This window comes from Lutra lutra, chromosome 13 (assembly GCF_902655055.1).
Source record: "Lutra lutra chromosome 13, mLutLut1.2, whole genome shotgun sequence".
Lineage (NCBI taxonomy): Eukaryota > Metazoa > Chordata > Mammalia > Carnivora > Mustelidae > Lutra > Lutra lutra.
Window position 1 is genome coordinate 12434905 of NC_062290.1, and position 15691 is coordinate 12450595.

The following is a 15691-nucleotide window of genomic DNA, read 5'->3' on the forward strand; positions in this document are numbered from 1 at the left end:
AGTCCCATCATCGCAGAAGATTCTAGTGAACAAGGAAGTTCTGGAAGAATTTGCCAGACCTACTACCACTCTGAGACTGTAAGAAATCCCCATAGCCATACTATGAGATTAATTATGACACCAGATCATGATTCCTTTACATACAATCCACCCTTTGAAACACGGAGCTTGTATCCAGGAGGCCTGGAGCCAATGAATTTATTTTTATTTTGAGCATCTTGTTTTACTTACAAGACGGCTACATCAGTGTGGTGGAAGAGCCTTTTAAAATACTCATTTTCCCCTCTTGTCTTTCAAGCAGGTATTGGCTCTATATCAGAGAAAGAGGGACTGCAGGGCAGAATCCAGAAACAGCCTTTGAGTCTCTGGCTGCTTTTGTGGTCCCAATGTACAAGCTCAGGACCTTCAAGCATCTGTAGAAGGGGCAACAGAAAGGAAGATTTGGGGAATAGATGAAAAGGCCTTGGCCTCAGGAGGACTGGCGGAGAGAAGAGAGGAGAGAGGAGAGAAGAAAGAAATGTTTGTGCAGACAGGTGAGGGTGTTTGAGAGGGAATGCATGTGTGTCGTGGGCTCAGGCTGCATGGTTTTCCTGGCCATTCTACTGGGGGTAGGGATCCCAGGGGGATAGTGTCTAGGATTGGGACAGCAGGGAGACATCATAGATCCACTAGACCTGAAGGATCAAACTGACAGCGATGATGGACATTTTAGCAGCTGTGTGATAATTCCACTACATACTGTTTCCACTCCAACCTTAACCCACCTCTGGGAAGGCAAAGAGGGATAAGCCTCAGGTTGTGACTTTCCTCTAGCTTTATGGGGATGCATGTTCAAAACAGGAATCAGTAGAGTTCTAATAAAAAAATAAAGCTGCTTTTCTGGTGTTTGTATTCTGGGAGCCATCCCCACTCCTCAAGCAGTGTGGTTTCCGTGCACACTAACTCAGCAACCACAGACCTCATCCCCTTTGGTCTGTTGTACTTGATTTGGTCGGGTAACATTTCTCCTGGAAGAAATAAAGGCACAAAGTGGTGTCCTCTTCTGTATTTGGATAAAACGTCAAATAGGAAATTGGTTCCATCCTGGAGCTCTGGTTTCACACGTTCATCAACAGAAGTAAGGGGAGGAAGCCAATCCCATCACATAACAGGATGGTTCTGATGAGGAGTTAGCAAACTATTGCCCATAGGCTGAATCTGGCTCATCTCCTGTTTCAATAATAAAGTTTTATCGGAACACGCAGAGTTATAACGTAGACTGTATGGCTCTCAACTCCACCTGACATTCAATAGAAAGAGGCTGCTGACCCTTTGGCTCAGATTACAAACTCCTAAAAGACTAGAACAGTGTACATCTCCTGTTTCCTGGCAGGGCCTGCCCAGTAGAAGAGCAGGTCCAGAGCAGGGAGCTGAGAAACATGGTGGGAAAGATTCTAAGGCTGAGATAAACTTGCTTGCTTCCAGAATGACCGCCTTCATGGACTCTTGGGAACATAACTCCTGGAGTTACAGCATCAACTTCAAGTGTTAAAGAAGGACAAGGTGTAAATCAGTCTCAGTCATCTGTCATGAGAGAGAGAACCTTGTTGCCTTGTTACTACAGGTGATCATATCAACTGTCTCCTTTATGTATAATCTGGGTGCCCACGGTCTCTGCACTGCAAGGAAGGGTCCTGAAGCCTCCAATGCACATGGGCTGTGCATCCTTCTTAGGAGGAATTCTTCCAGGAGCAACACCATGTAAAGGAATCATGAGAAAGTGATTTGTTAAGGCTGTGCTCCACAAGAGAAACCAGACAGAAAGTGGAGGAAACAGAGTAAGCAGTAGTAAAAAACCAAAAACAACAACAACAAAAAACCCCAAAAGAAACTAAGTCTAATTTCAGATGAAGTCCAAGCCTTAGCCTGATCCCACGGGGTACCTTTGGAGTATGAGTCGCACTTCACATTCAAGAAGTGACTGTGCAGTTCTGAAGACAGTAGCTTTTCCATTGAAGCCAAGAGTCAAGGGAACTGGGCTTCCATACCCTGTCTTCCTTTCTTTCCCAGGAGGTAGCATCAGAGTTCGGAAGCCCTGGAGGTACAGAAACTCTCAGGCACTTCCGGCTCTCTGGGCGGTGCAGAGGCGTCCGCAACTCAAGGTGAAGTTCATAGTGAAGAGCCCTTAGCATCAAAGCACATGGAAACTGGACGGTATAAACAAGACTTTGGAGAAAGGGGATCTGGGTAAGGGGACTAACAGTATTTGCTACATGCCAAGGCTTACCAGTGATTTGGGGTTATATGCCATTTTGAATCATCCACACCATTTCTACGATATGGGCCCTCCCATATATAGCAGACTCTTCTTCCTCTTTTCCCTCATACTTTTCATTTTTCTTCAGAAGAAAATTGTTTTGGAGGGGGAACCCCCCCCCCCCGCCCAAAAAGCCACTTTTTGTTCAGGGTCTCCCTTGTTATAATTAAAAAGATAAAATGTTCAAAATTTGCTTTGAGACTATATCATTTCTCCTGTAACATCTCCAAGGGGCAATAAATCCCAGGATTTCTCTACCCACTCTGTAGAAGGGCATTTCTTTTATTTGACCCAAATCTACAACTTTCCTCCTTAAATGGAGCCTTGGCTCGAGTACACTGGGATTTGGGGGCCCCTGTCAGACATGCTTTCTCTGCAGAGAGATTCATTTGGGGCGTTCACAGACTCCACACCTGGTTGCTTTCATCTTTCAGAGCAAAGAGCCCTCACCTTCCTGATCTGTCCTCAAATTACAGCTTTTCATTCACTCCCTCGATAAGTCTGGCTGCTCTTCTCTGGCTCAATGCATCTAGGTCTTTCTTGAGAGACAGTGGCCAGCCCCATCCTCAGGGTCCCAGGCACACATATGCCACAGCTCCAGATCAAGTAGAGGTAGTCTGTTTTGTTTTTCTTTTTATGCTATTCTAGATGATGTCCAGCATCACTGGGTTGGGTTATACACCATGTAGGTGTCTCTAGTATTTAATCTATAGTGATTACCTTTCCCTCCATGTAATCAATTGCATCTGGCTGGACAACAGACTATTACTGTTTTTTTGTTTTTGTTTTTTAAATTTTTACATTTAAAAAAAAATTTCTTTTAAAGTGATCTCTACGCCTAACATGGGGCTCGAACTCACAACCCCAGTATCAAGAGTTGTATGCTCTTCCTACTGAGCCAGCCAGGCGCCCCACACTATTATTGGATTTTAATGACTGCTTTCATCTTAAACACGCTCTTAGTCAACCTTTCCGCTACTTTTCTTCTGGCACACACATGAACTCTTTCTGTCCTTCACTGTTGGCTTAGTATTCAGCATTGCCAGAGACTAGTGTTTTCTCTAAATCTTACAGAATCCCATTTTATTTTTGCACGTGCTAAAGAGGACAAATTCCACCAGAGTTTTAAAGAAAACCCTACTGATTTGCTTCTATGCGAAGGGACACATACTTTTTATATCTCTTGTCCCCAGCGACAAGTTAGCTCCCTATAGGTGACAAAATAGCCACAACAGCTAGATGGGAGGCTAACTCTTCTCTCCCGAGTAAACTTTTTGGGAAATGGTTTAGAGCTTTTTTGAGATAGTTTCAAAAATTTTAAATATATCCCATCTGCTGATGCTTTATTTTCCATGGGGTTATGTAGGACTGCTTGGAGTATTTGCGGTAGAGTAGAAAAAGCATGGGCTTTGGAGTCATGCAAACATACCATGTACCAGAGCTGATCTGTTAAGGGCAGAGTTACAACAGAGGCTGAAATTGGCCAGGACGGGCCAAGCATGGCATTTAACTATAGCCAAGGTATCAGCAAGTCTACAGTTAAAAGACAAATGGAACACTTCAGGTGATAACAAGAGCTCATTCTTGTGAAAGGTAATGAATGGTGATGCTTCTATAGTACGACAGGTGACTGCTAATTTCAAAAGGGGAGCCTCCCCCAAGGCAGGAGAACTCTCCAAGCCACGTGGGGTGGTTCTTCTTTAGAATCTGGCTGTTCTGCGTCACTACAAAAGGTTTCCACTTCCACCCTTTGAGGGCATCGGAATCATCTGTCTTCATCACAATCTTGGGAACCTGAGCAAAGGTTGCTCTAGACCGCCTATGAGACCGAGCTGCTATTAGCCCAGTTTGGCCCCTTATACTACTAGGGCTCCAGACTTCAGCTGCCTCAAAACTCTAAATAATTATTCCCACCCTACTTCTCTTACCTATTGTCCTCTATCCCTGTAGTGCAAGTTCCTCTGGTCAACTACGCTCCCCTAAGCTTCTGCCCTCATGTCATGTTGGGCTTTCGTCCACTGAATTTTCCTGTCATTTCTCCCTTTCCTCCCTTTCCCCGGAACCTTCTGGAACATCCTTGTCATTGAACACATACTCCTCTGCTTTCTCATACTTCTACAATCCCAGTCTCCATTTTCTAGCCTTAACTAAATCCCGTTTTGCAGAAACACACCCCTTCCCTATAACCTTCTCAAACGAAAATCGCACATTCTTGTACGTCCATCATTTCAGTTCCCCTAAGTGACATCTGCATTGTCCCTGATACTTTGCCTCTTCCCACCCATTGCTTTTCACTCTTGTACCAAAAGCCCTTTTTCCTCTGAGTTTCAGGTAATTCTGATCAAAGTCTTCCTGTCCACTCCTGTCATAGGAACACTTCAACAGCCTCTGTGACAAACACAGAAGAACCTAGCTTCAAGATGCTTGACCTCAATTCCAGCATATCTGAGAATCCATTCTGGACCTTATCATTCTCCTAAATTGCTCTACCTCTGAACTATGAATATCAATTTACCACCTTCAACCACAACATCTTATCATCCCACCTCTCGGGATCCCTAGTTCTCAAAGCACTTGGTGCTCAGGCCAGGACTCTTGTCCCCTGATTGTTGCTTCTTCTTTCTAGGTACTTACCAACATTATAATTTGTTTCTCTTAATTTGCTTCTCCTCCCATCTTAGACCTCATAACACACAACTTTAAACCCTTGTAAGCATCTTCAAAAAACCTCGGCCCCTTTCTTTATGCCATACTGACACGGTAACGCATCAATCTTGGATTAATCCAACTATTTATTTTTCTTGATCTGGGCTGTTGAGTCTTGACTGAGAAAACAGAAAACCCAACTCTGCAAACAGGTGGCCCTAAGCAATCCTTTGATGCATGCTTGGTGACTTTCCTGAGTGGTGACAAAATAGTACTCTTTCTCTCAAAGCCCCACTTCATTGAACCTCCTCTTCCCCTTGCCACCTCACACAGACACAACACTGCTCTCTCTCTTCCCTGGTAAATGTCTTGCCTTGCTGCTCCTTAACTCTTAAATCACTGTAGTTTGTTTTCTACATTCACTCCTGAAAGGAAGATTCTCTGGCCAAAACTACCTGTGACTTTCTAAAGGTCTAGCTGAATGAACTTTTTCTGAAGATTCAGCTAAGTGTTGTCCTCTCTTGCTCTTGCTATTGTTGACTCCTCCATTCCACTGTTCCACTCTGGCCTTCTCTCTCGGCTTGTGCTCCCAGGCAAGCTCACCCACTTGCATGGCTTTAACTGGAATTATAGTCTTGATCCCAAGATCTGGATCTCCAGGCTGGCTTTTTCTGCATCCACATACAAAATAGCCTTCTTCATGGTTTTCTTAGAATTCCCACGGGAACCTCAAACTCAATCCGACCCCAACTGAACAAATCCACCTCTCCCCATAGTTCTTCCCCGTGGGTTCTCTATCTCACTAAATGACGTCATTCTTCTGACCGAGCCAGAAACCTCAGAGTGAACTTCCCCATCTTAAATCCTCATCATTTCCCCATGTGCACCCTGTGCACCATCTGATGTCTGCCCAGGTCCTCCTGATTTGACTTTCTTAAACTCTCAGGTTGCCTATCTTCTCCATCCCAACGGGTACTGTGGAGCTAGTGCGCACTCACCTCCCATCTCTAGATTTCTGCTCGAGAGTTCTGACTACAACATGTCAGATCATGGTACTACCCTGAACATGGAGTATAAGGCTTGCAAGATCTATACTCCCATCCCTCACTTCAGACCCATCTGTCCTGCTTCCTGCCTCCTGCCTCTCACCCCACAGTCCTCCACATTAAACTACCTGCTGTGCCTGGAACTGTCCATGCTGAGTCTCAGTTTGGAATGCCATTCTTCTCCTTCACACCCCCCTACTCCCATCTACCCAGCAAATAACTGCTCGTATTTCAGGTCTCAGCTCAACCTTCCCATTCTTTGCAAGGCTTCTTCTGTTGTGCCCCCTGGCTCTCACCCTAGGACTACTACTGAACTGACTACTTTTCTTTGGGGGCTCCATCTCCACATATATATTGTCAATGTCAGTTTGCCTCTTTGGTACTGTAAACCTCCTTAAAGACAATATCTCTCTGGGATGCCTGGGTGGCTCAGTTGGTTAAGCCACTGCCTTTGGCTCAGGTCATGATCCCAGGGTCCTGGGATCAAGTCCTGCATCAGGCTCCTTGCTCAGCAGGGAGCCTGTTTCTCTCTCTGCCTCTGCCTGCTTGTGTGCTCTCTCTCTCTCTGAAAAATAAATAAAATCTAAAAAAAACAAAACAAAACAAAACCACAGTATCTCTGTCATGTGCCTCTCTTTACCTCAGTGTCTGGGCTCCTGGTAGGATCAAAACAAACCTCCCCTGAATGAAGAATGAATGGATTAAAAATGGAGCCCAAACCTGTGAGCTAAGGCTGAAGGAATATTGTGAGAGTGAAACAAACGCTGATCACTGCAGCATCCTGAATCATCACAAAGGCTTGTCTGCAGAGAGCTCTGCTGTTTGTAAACTCACCAAGTCTCAGTTTGCATTAGCAAACAAGTTGGGTGGGTATCCTTTAGAATATAAGCTGACTTTCAGGGACAGGAAAAGGGGGGTGGTGCCTTCTGCTGGCTTCTGTCCTTAGCAATCTGCAAAAAAACAAAACCCAGCCTAACAATTCCCCCTTTCCCCAAAGTTGGCACTGGCTCAAGTTTTTCTTTTCCAAAATACTATCTTGGGTTGGGCAACACTCCCCACGCTATAGCTGTTAGGCATTAGTGTGCTCTGAATCCATTAGAGAAGGTCAGCCCTGAATACCAAACGGCTGCAGAGCCCTGAGTTTCCAGAACGGGAGTCTACGGATGGAAAGGCATAATGATGGCCATCTTCTCTGTCCATGCTGTTCTAAGCTTCGCCATAAGCAGGCATATTTTAGAGACTGGCCTTGAGCTATCTTAACTTCCACACATAAAACGAGGAGCGAATAATTTGAGACAGAAAAGTAATATAAGGCAATGTTTTAGCTTCACATGTACACGCAGGCTCCCTGTTTCCTCACAGAAACAGCGCTTCAAACCCAGTCAACATCACAGAGACACCAGAAGAGCAAGGTTATTGTTTGTTTGCCTTTTAAACAGCAAAACATTTGAAATAAATAAATAAATAAATAAATAAATAAATAAAATGGAGCAACACCAAACCAAACTGCAACACAAATAAGCCCTCTTACTCCAGATTACCTATTAATTTTAGATGGAAAGCCCTAGGCAGTAAGAGAAAAAAAAAATTTGACCCATGCGTTAAGTAGATTGGATAGTCAATTTGGGCCAAGGGGAACAGCCAAATAATATCAAGTGGTTATGGTAGGAAGTAAGTTTTGGACATTCTGCTTTCACGTTAGTACCCAAACTTGTAAAAATACTCAGAGCAGCAAAAAGAAGGACTAAATTTAGACCCTGATTTCATGCATTCAAGAGCATGATTCATTTCTCCCCTGTCCCGGTACAGCCTGGGAAATCTGTGTGTATGGCAGGCAACACAAGGATACCCTGTGAATAAAGGGAAGTCTCACTCATTCAGAGGCTTAAGGAAGCTAGAGATACCCCATCTTCTTGGCCAACAAAGGTGTATTTCTAGGTACCTCACCCACCATGGAACCACATTTCTCAACTGCCAAGAGGCCCTCTAATTTTAGCTTTGCCCTGGCCTTGACATGAATGTGCTGGAAATTTATTCTGTTGCTCCTTCTCTCTAAGTGGCTTTTTCCCCCTCAGGCTCCAGTGGGATCCTGACCAGCTCTCAGATGCCGTGCAACATGGGTCACCTTAATGAGACACTTAAAAGGATGTCATCATTTGGCAATACATTTAGCAAGCTGGGGCCCGAGTCACTGAACGGTAGCCCATAGATTGGGTCGTAGAGAGCTGCTGTTATATATAACTTAAACATCAACCCAACGACAACAGCAAGGGCATTTCTCCTCAGTTCATGAGGCTGCTAGGCAAAACACCCAGCAGAGTGGACCATGACTGCCAGTTCCCAGTTTTATTACCCGCTGCTACCAATCACGATTTTGCACGCACACCAGCTCCCGGCACAAAGCATGTTTCAGCCTCACAGATCACTGAGATTCACGCCAGACTATAATTTGTGTTAATCTAATCTGGTTTAGAGGTGAAAGCCCCCTAAATTATTTGGGGATTTTACAGTGACTCCATTCTTTCTTTCTTCTTTTGCTTTCTGTCTTTAAGCACATTTGGAAAGTAACCTTAGAAGTCTCATTCCAGCTTTTTTGGCCTTATTGAAAGTCTCTGGGTTTAGGAGAAATGACAAGAAAAAAAAAATGGGAGTGTATATAAAAAATCTGCCATCCAGTAACACTGCCTTCCAGAAGTGAGGGCGTTAGCGCCGTCCTCCCTTCTGAGGCGGAAGACAGATGTCAATAACCCACCCCTTGGGCCCCATTACTCATCCACATACAGTCCATCCCCAGCATATTATTTCCCCAAACATGAAATGGCTTCAGCAACTTTGCGGTTCAAAACAAAAAGAGTTAGACACGGAGCACGTGCATCACGTTAGAAATGAGTCGCTCTGAGGAGGGGTGTGTGAATGAGCAGCATTGGCGAGGGCCCCTCAGGGCCACATCCACAGGATGGGACTGGCAGACCCTGCGCAGGGTCGCGGGTCCAGGCGGATATGAGATCCCGTCGGCCTGAACACATGCTTCACAAACCAGCCTGGACACGGCACAGAAAAGAGGCAAGACACTGTAGGGCAGCGTAAATGATCTGTACCTTTCTCAAATAGCTCGGTTCTTGGGTCTCCCGGGGCAATTCTGCATGGCTGGGTGGGGCAGTCACCCAATGGCCCTTAGGCTTGTCCAGTGCCATAACATGAAAATCAAATTATTTCCAAGACAGCGATGGGTGTTCAATGGCCTTGGCCAAATATAATGACAGATTTGGGGGCAGCCTCCTATACCCATTTGAGAAAGGACAAATAAATGCTCTTTAGCACTCCAAACAGCAAACTGGCTGATTTAGCTTAGAACAGTGGCTACCACTGCAGCCAATTTTGGAATGTCAAGAAGGAAGGTAACTGGGGAAAAGGTATCATGAAGCTTGCTTGCGTCCATCCAAGGCTGGGTCAGTTCTGTATTGAGATTTGGGGCAGAAATTTATTCTCACACACGTAGAGCACCACAGATCTAATGAACAATAAGGGATGTCTATTTTCACGCTTCACTCACACGAAACACCTCTCCTTCCATCTCGGGGGGTTGGGGGTGGGGTTCCAGTTCTAAACTACAATCAGCCCTTCTTTTAAAATAACAATAAGAAGGCTTCTTATTCAGCCAGATGGTAGTGTCTGTTGCACTAGGTTGGGCTCATAGTACAACATCAATAAATGGCCACTTGTAGAGGGACAGACAGAATCCCATTTATAAAACACACCTACACTTCCTGTCTTCTCCCCTCCCAAAATGTTGCACTGTCCAAAACACCCGTGGGGGCTTAATCTCATTTTGCGGAAGAAAGGAAAACTTAAAAAGGCAAAATAATGTACGTGGAAAGCAATTTCTTGGGGGAGATAAGACAATTCATCCCTGAGGAGAATGATTATAGATGGGCTTTTAAGCTGTTTTGCCTTTGGGGGCCATTTGAAAGGAGGATACCGAAAGGGTTTTCCCCAGGCCCTGGAAAGCTGTCTCTGTGAAGGCTGCACATTGCCAACCAAAGATCTTACAACCAGGAGATGGAATTAAAATTCTTCCTCAGTGAGGTTGGCCAAGTCTCCTGAAATGAATATTTGTTCCAATTAGGTGTTCCAAAAAGCCTTCTTGCCTCAGATGACTCATTTTAAGAAAGGTATTTGTTTAAAATCCATCGCAGGCAGGAAAACGACATACTAATGGGTCCTGGTGCCAGAGTTCACCAACTCCTCACAGGCCTGGAGGGCTCACCTCTCTTGTGCTTGCTCCTTCTTTACTCCGTGTCTGTCCTACCTGGGACTGGCCGAGGGGGGCGGGGCTATGCTGACGGCGCTTTGCTCCTGCTCTACCTGGTTATGTAACCCCGATCCGTGTCACAGTCCAGGGCTCGGATGGCTGGCTTGTCAGCAAAAAACGTTTCAGAAATGTTAATTCGACAATGTTGGAGGGTTGTTATTTCTAGAGCTAAATTCCTCAGGGAAAATGAGAACAAGTTGTTGGAGGGATTCAGTTCTTCCATACTGCAAGGTACTTCCTTCCTGATGCTTTCTTCCCAAATCATTTCCCAATGCCTGGTGTGCCCTGACATTTGGTCCAAATAAAATGCTGGAACACACTCCTACAATACACCTACCTCCAAACTCTGTATGAGAGGGTGTTTATTACAGAGAAACGGCACCTATTAGGGCATGAAACATTTGGGGCCTGCTGGAGCTCACTCCTCACACTGAATCATTTCAGGATATAGATACTGTTTTTTTTTTTTTTTTTCCTGGCATTTACAGCAAGCAACTCAGTTTATAACCTAAGGCATTTTCCATACTTCCAGGCAATGAATACTAGCTTCTTTTGAGTCTCAAAAGTACATAATTTAAGACAGGGGGGAAAAGGAGCTGAAGAATAGTTTCCATTGCAAGGAAAACACCATGCAGATGTTTGCCCTCTTGAATTCTGATGGCAAAATAGAGAATTGTTTATTTGTTCTGAAGTCAAACCCAAAGAATTTAGTTTTTACAGGCTGGGGCCTAGGGTAGGGGTGGGAGTAATGACATAATATTTTAATATTATGGGCCACCACATGGCCTAGGATTTTGATTCCCCAAATATAATTTAGATCTTGTTATACAGTTTTTGATCAAATTTAGGATGTCAGATATCAATATGTGTCACAGAAAGGACATACCTGGAGAAACACCAGAGGACTACTTTGTGAAAATTGCGTATTCGCCTTCTGTAATTGTTAATTTTTTTTTCTTTCTCCGAGATAGCAAGCTAGGAATCGGTCCTCTATCTTGAGCCATTTATTGAGAACAAACAAATGAACTCAGAAAAGACGTGACCCAATTGAAGTTCAATACCTGACTTTGGTGTATGAGAATCATAAACTTGCTTACGGTCTATCTGGTCCGCAAACACTTCCCCATAAATCATCCAGTAGGGCATGTAGAAGATGTTCTTGGCCAGTTTCCATGATGGCTCCTCATTGGGAAAGAGAATGGCTTGCCTGGCGACCCCAAAACTCATCAGTACCACCAGCATAATGATGACAAAGTACATCATGTCTATCATCTGGAAGAGAGAAATAAAAGAAAATCCATATAATTGAGTGTTCCTATGACACCAACAGTGATGGAAACCTGTGAAGGAGGTTCACTTTTAACCCTATTGCTACGGAATATATAGATAGACAGCTGTGTCCAAGTAAGAAAGAGAACACTTGATCTATTGAAGCAATGTCCACAGAACTTATCAGTAACTCAAAAATCATTTTTAGAAAAGCACACATAGCATGGAACCCCCTCATCTTTCACTGTAGTCTGTGCCACCTATTTAGGATTAGGCATGGGAGTCACATGAAGCTCGGGTCTCTCTACGAATCCAGTACTAACTTTGTCTCTGTTCTTGGGAACGGGAAAGGTCCTCCTAAGGTCTCTTCTTAGCAAAAGTGAAACTGAAAGAATTTGAAATATTTCAAGAACAACTGCAGTGCTGTAAATTCCCTAAACTGGAAAGGCTAATGAAGATCTCAAATGCGCAAGAAAATAACCATTTGAGAACAAAGCTAGTACAACCCAAATATCCATCATTTACCTTCTTATTCTTGTGGTCCCACTTCATCACTTGGTATTCTACCACAAACCAGTCCCTCAGAGAACCATTCTTTCTGTACTTAATTCTATTGTAGCATGTCCTATCAGTTATGGAGGCTGTTTTTGTAGGCGACAGAATCAAGTTGCCTAATGGCTCATTTCTGTGTCTGCTGTTGAAATGTTGGATTTTCATCTTGACGTGTTTATAAAATTCTCTTGACTGCATTTGAGCACAATATCATCTCTTGTTCCTCTTGATTCCTTTCTTTTTTGCTTGTTTTCATGATACATATTATCTGGGATCTGTTTCTCATATGCCAAATTACTTTCCTTTTATCACCAAAAATAGATGGGGATATAATAACTATTATTTTGCCTGGCCAGAACCCATTGCCTCCTTCTTTTAGAAGCAGTTCCCACCCATTTTGGCCACAAAGATAGATGTCTTTTCCAGGCTAAGTTAATCATGGTAGCTCACCCTCCGGCAACAGCGATAGGAAGTAGGCATGCGACATAAGATGGGCCAACCAGAATCCTATCTTTGGATTTTTTTCAACTGAAGCTGGGAGAGAGAAGCTCCCTTTCTTTTTCTGTAATGATATGAATTCAGAGTGGCTGAGGCTCCCACTAGTGAAACTGATCAGGAGTGAATGAAGCAGATATTCCAGACAGAGAGAGAGAGAGAGAGAGTTATGTCCTGACAGGGGTTGAGGGCCTGATTGAAGTAGCCCTTTAGGCCAATTTCATTTTGCCCTTCTCTAAGTCAAAATAGCCCTCCTGGGCTTAAGCTAGTTGGAGACTGGCTTCTATTCCTCACATCAAACCACCGAATACAAAAGATGACCTTCTCTTGGATATCAAACTTCCTGAAGGGATACCCACCCACAAAGAAACACTAACGATAATTTTATCAATGATAATAAAGGCTGTAAATTTGCTTTAAAATTTTATTTTGAAAGAATATATTCCACAGCGCCTGTTAATAGAATTAAAACACTAGAGCCTTCCTGTTTGCCTCAGGACACTGGGGGCTCAATATATTTTAGGTCAATTAATCAACCATCAAGGCAACTTCCAAACCCAGCTGTCAAGTATCATCTAATTTTGAGATTCAGTAAGAATCTCTCAAAACTTGACGTTCATTCATATCTGTTCACTGTTTTTAAAAATATATGTGACTTAATTGGTTATTCCTTTCACAGCATAGCAGCCTCAGAATGCTCTTAAAAGTGAACAAGCCAGCTGTGTTGAAACAGTTTCATAGGAAACAGAGGCCTGTTGCTCATTTTCTATTTTGTAAAATTCTTTCACTCCTCATTTACAAAAAGTTCTATCAATGAAAAAACACTAATGGGGCCTTCAAGTTGTATATTTGGATTGATTAAAAGGTGGGTGGGAAGAGGAATGTATGTACTCATGAAATTTAGGAGCCAGTCTGACCCAAGAAAACAGCCAGTACACACAGCAACTGGTCTGATTTAATTTCCCAGGGCTGTTTTCATTCAGATTGAGTCTGCTATCTACCCGCAGGGCCAAACAACCAAAGACAAGAAACGCTCTTCCTACCCAACATCATAGATCTCAAAACCCTATACCACACAAATACTGAAATCTGGTAGAGTGCAGAAACAGAACATTATTAGTAAAAACGGGGGACCTCTGTTTTTAGAGCTGAACTGTCCAGTTGGTTCAACATGAGGAGAGCTGATTCTGTCTCACTCTTACAACTATTCGTTGGTTGCATTCTGTATAGGTGTTAGACCACCTGAGTTTTCATCTTAACTGTTCTAGTAAAAACAGCTTAGGTGGTCACATGCAAGTTACTTAATCTTGGTTTTCCCCTTCATTTTCAAAATGGGAATAACAAAGACAATAGCAATGCATATGAATTTTGTAAGGATTAAATGTGATAACACGTGAAGCAATGTGGATAGATCCCCGTAAATGTTCACGTATTGTTATTATTAGCACCGGATGGCCGGGCTGTGACGTCAGACCCACCCAAGCTGGAATCCTGCCTTTGTTCTTTGCCTAGTTTCAGTTTATCTAGGTACCAAATGAAGATACTAAAAGCCATTTTATGGGGTTGTAGTGATGATGACATGTCTGACACGGTGTTTGGCACAGAGTAAATGAGAGCTATCATTGTTTTTTTTTTCTGCATTATATAAGTGAGCTTAGTACTAGGCTTAGAGAATTGCACTGAGAAGTGGACTATGAAGGAAAGAGGTCAGGATCCCCGTAAGTGATTCTGGATTTAAAGATCAGTTGGAATCCTACTTGATCAAGTATTGTGTCCAGGTATCTTAGCAGCTGTCTGTCTATCCCTTACCACAGGGCACAGTGAGTTACTTGACTGTTTAGTACCGAATAGGGACTCTCTAATGTTGAGGGGCTTTCAGAATAATCACATCTGGGCATATTTTGTTATGCGTCCCACCTGGCAGTCCATCTGGCTCAATGAAAAATTCTATGGGCATTTTTTACCTCTCTTCTAGATGAGTGACTCAATTATTGAACTAAGTATCTTGGAAACTCCAGGAAAGAGAACAAAGCCACCAAATACACTCATTTTCTACTTATTCTTGACTGATAAGGGAAGTCATTCGTAAGTTGGAAGGTAGAGAAAATGCAGTACATCTCTCTTGCTCACTCCATAGTAAGGGTTCATTCAAGTCAAAACTGGGGATAATTATGCCATTATTAAAATGATAGACGGGGATTTTACAATGAGCTTTTGCTGTTTTAGTGTGACTTTAGATATTTCAAGTATTTCAGTACCACCCAACGTTTTTAAAGTAATATACTTAGCTGGTTTGAGACCTTAGATCTTATTTACTGAAACAAAACAAGGCAACCAATCAACCAGAAGAAACAAGCCATCAGATTATGTAATCGTCTACTGTGGTGGTTCTCAACAGAGAGCAAGTGTGTCCCCAGAGTACATATGGCAATGTTGTTGTTGTGTGTGTGTGTGTGTGTGTGTGTGTGTGTATACCTTCCCTACTGGCATTAGTGGGTAGAAGCCAGTGATGTTGTTAAACACCCTAAGATGAACAGGATGGCCCCCATGACAACGAATTATCTAATCTGAAATATCAGTAGGGCCCAGGCTGAGAAAACTGGGCCTAATTTTGTAGCTGTTACAATTTTCACTCTCATTGGGTCCATTTGAAAATATATTTGAGAGTCTCAGGGAAGCTTGTCCTCTCTGTCCGGGAATTCATATGCCTGTGTATTTTTTATATATAAATTGGGTGGAGGGTCCACCAATCCTTTCTTCTAAATCTCTCCTGAAGACTCTAAGTTGAGAGTTTCTGCTTTTAGACATCCAAATCTTTACCACAATCCCAAATTCATTACTAAAACACAGAGAAGATTATATAACGGGCTGTGCAACGGAGTAAGATATACATATTTTATCTAGTCAAAAATCCCAGTTGAACTGGGATTTGGTTTTGGGTAAATAAATCAGGCTTGTTGAATTCCAATTTTCCTCTCCAGAATGGGCTTGGTGATATATCCCCTAAACAATACTGGTGTTATAGATTGCAAGCTTTTGTACAAAAGGGTTAAGAATAGAGCAGACTAACCACGC

General features: G+C 43.2%; 1 protein-coding gene across 10 annotated transcripts in view; it reads right to left on the reverse strand.

Annotated features, from left to right (window-relative positions):
• Nucleotides 1-15691, reverse strand: part of TRPM3 (transient receptor potential cation channel subfamily M member 3) — a 797862-nt gene that overhangs the window by 43502 nt on the left and 738669 nt on the right. For all 10 annotated transcript variants that reach the window (XM_047699836.1, XM_047699834.1, XM_047699832.1 and 7 more), the window contains one exon: nt 11398-11572. In XM_047699836.1, coding sequence (XP_047555792.1) covers nt 11398-11572 — 175 coding nt within the window. The remainder of the gene's footprint in view (nt 1-11397; nt 11573-15691) is intronic.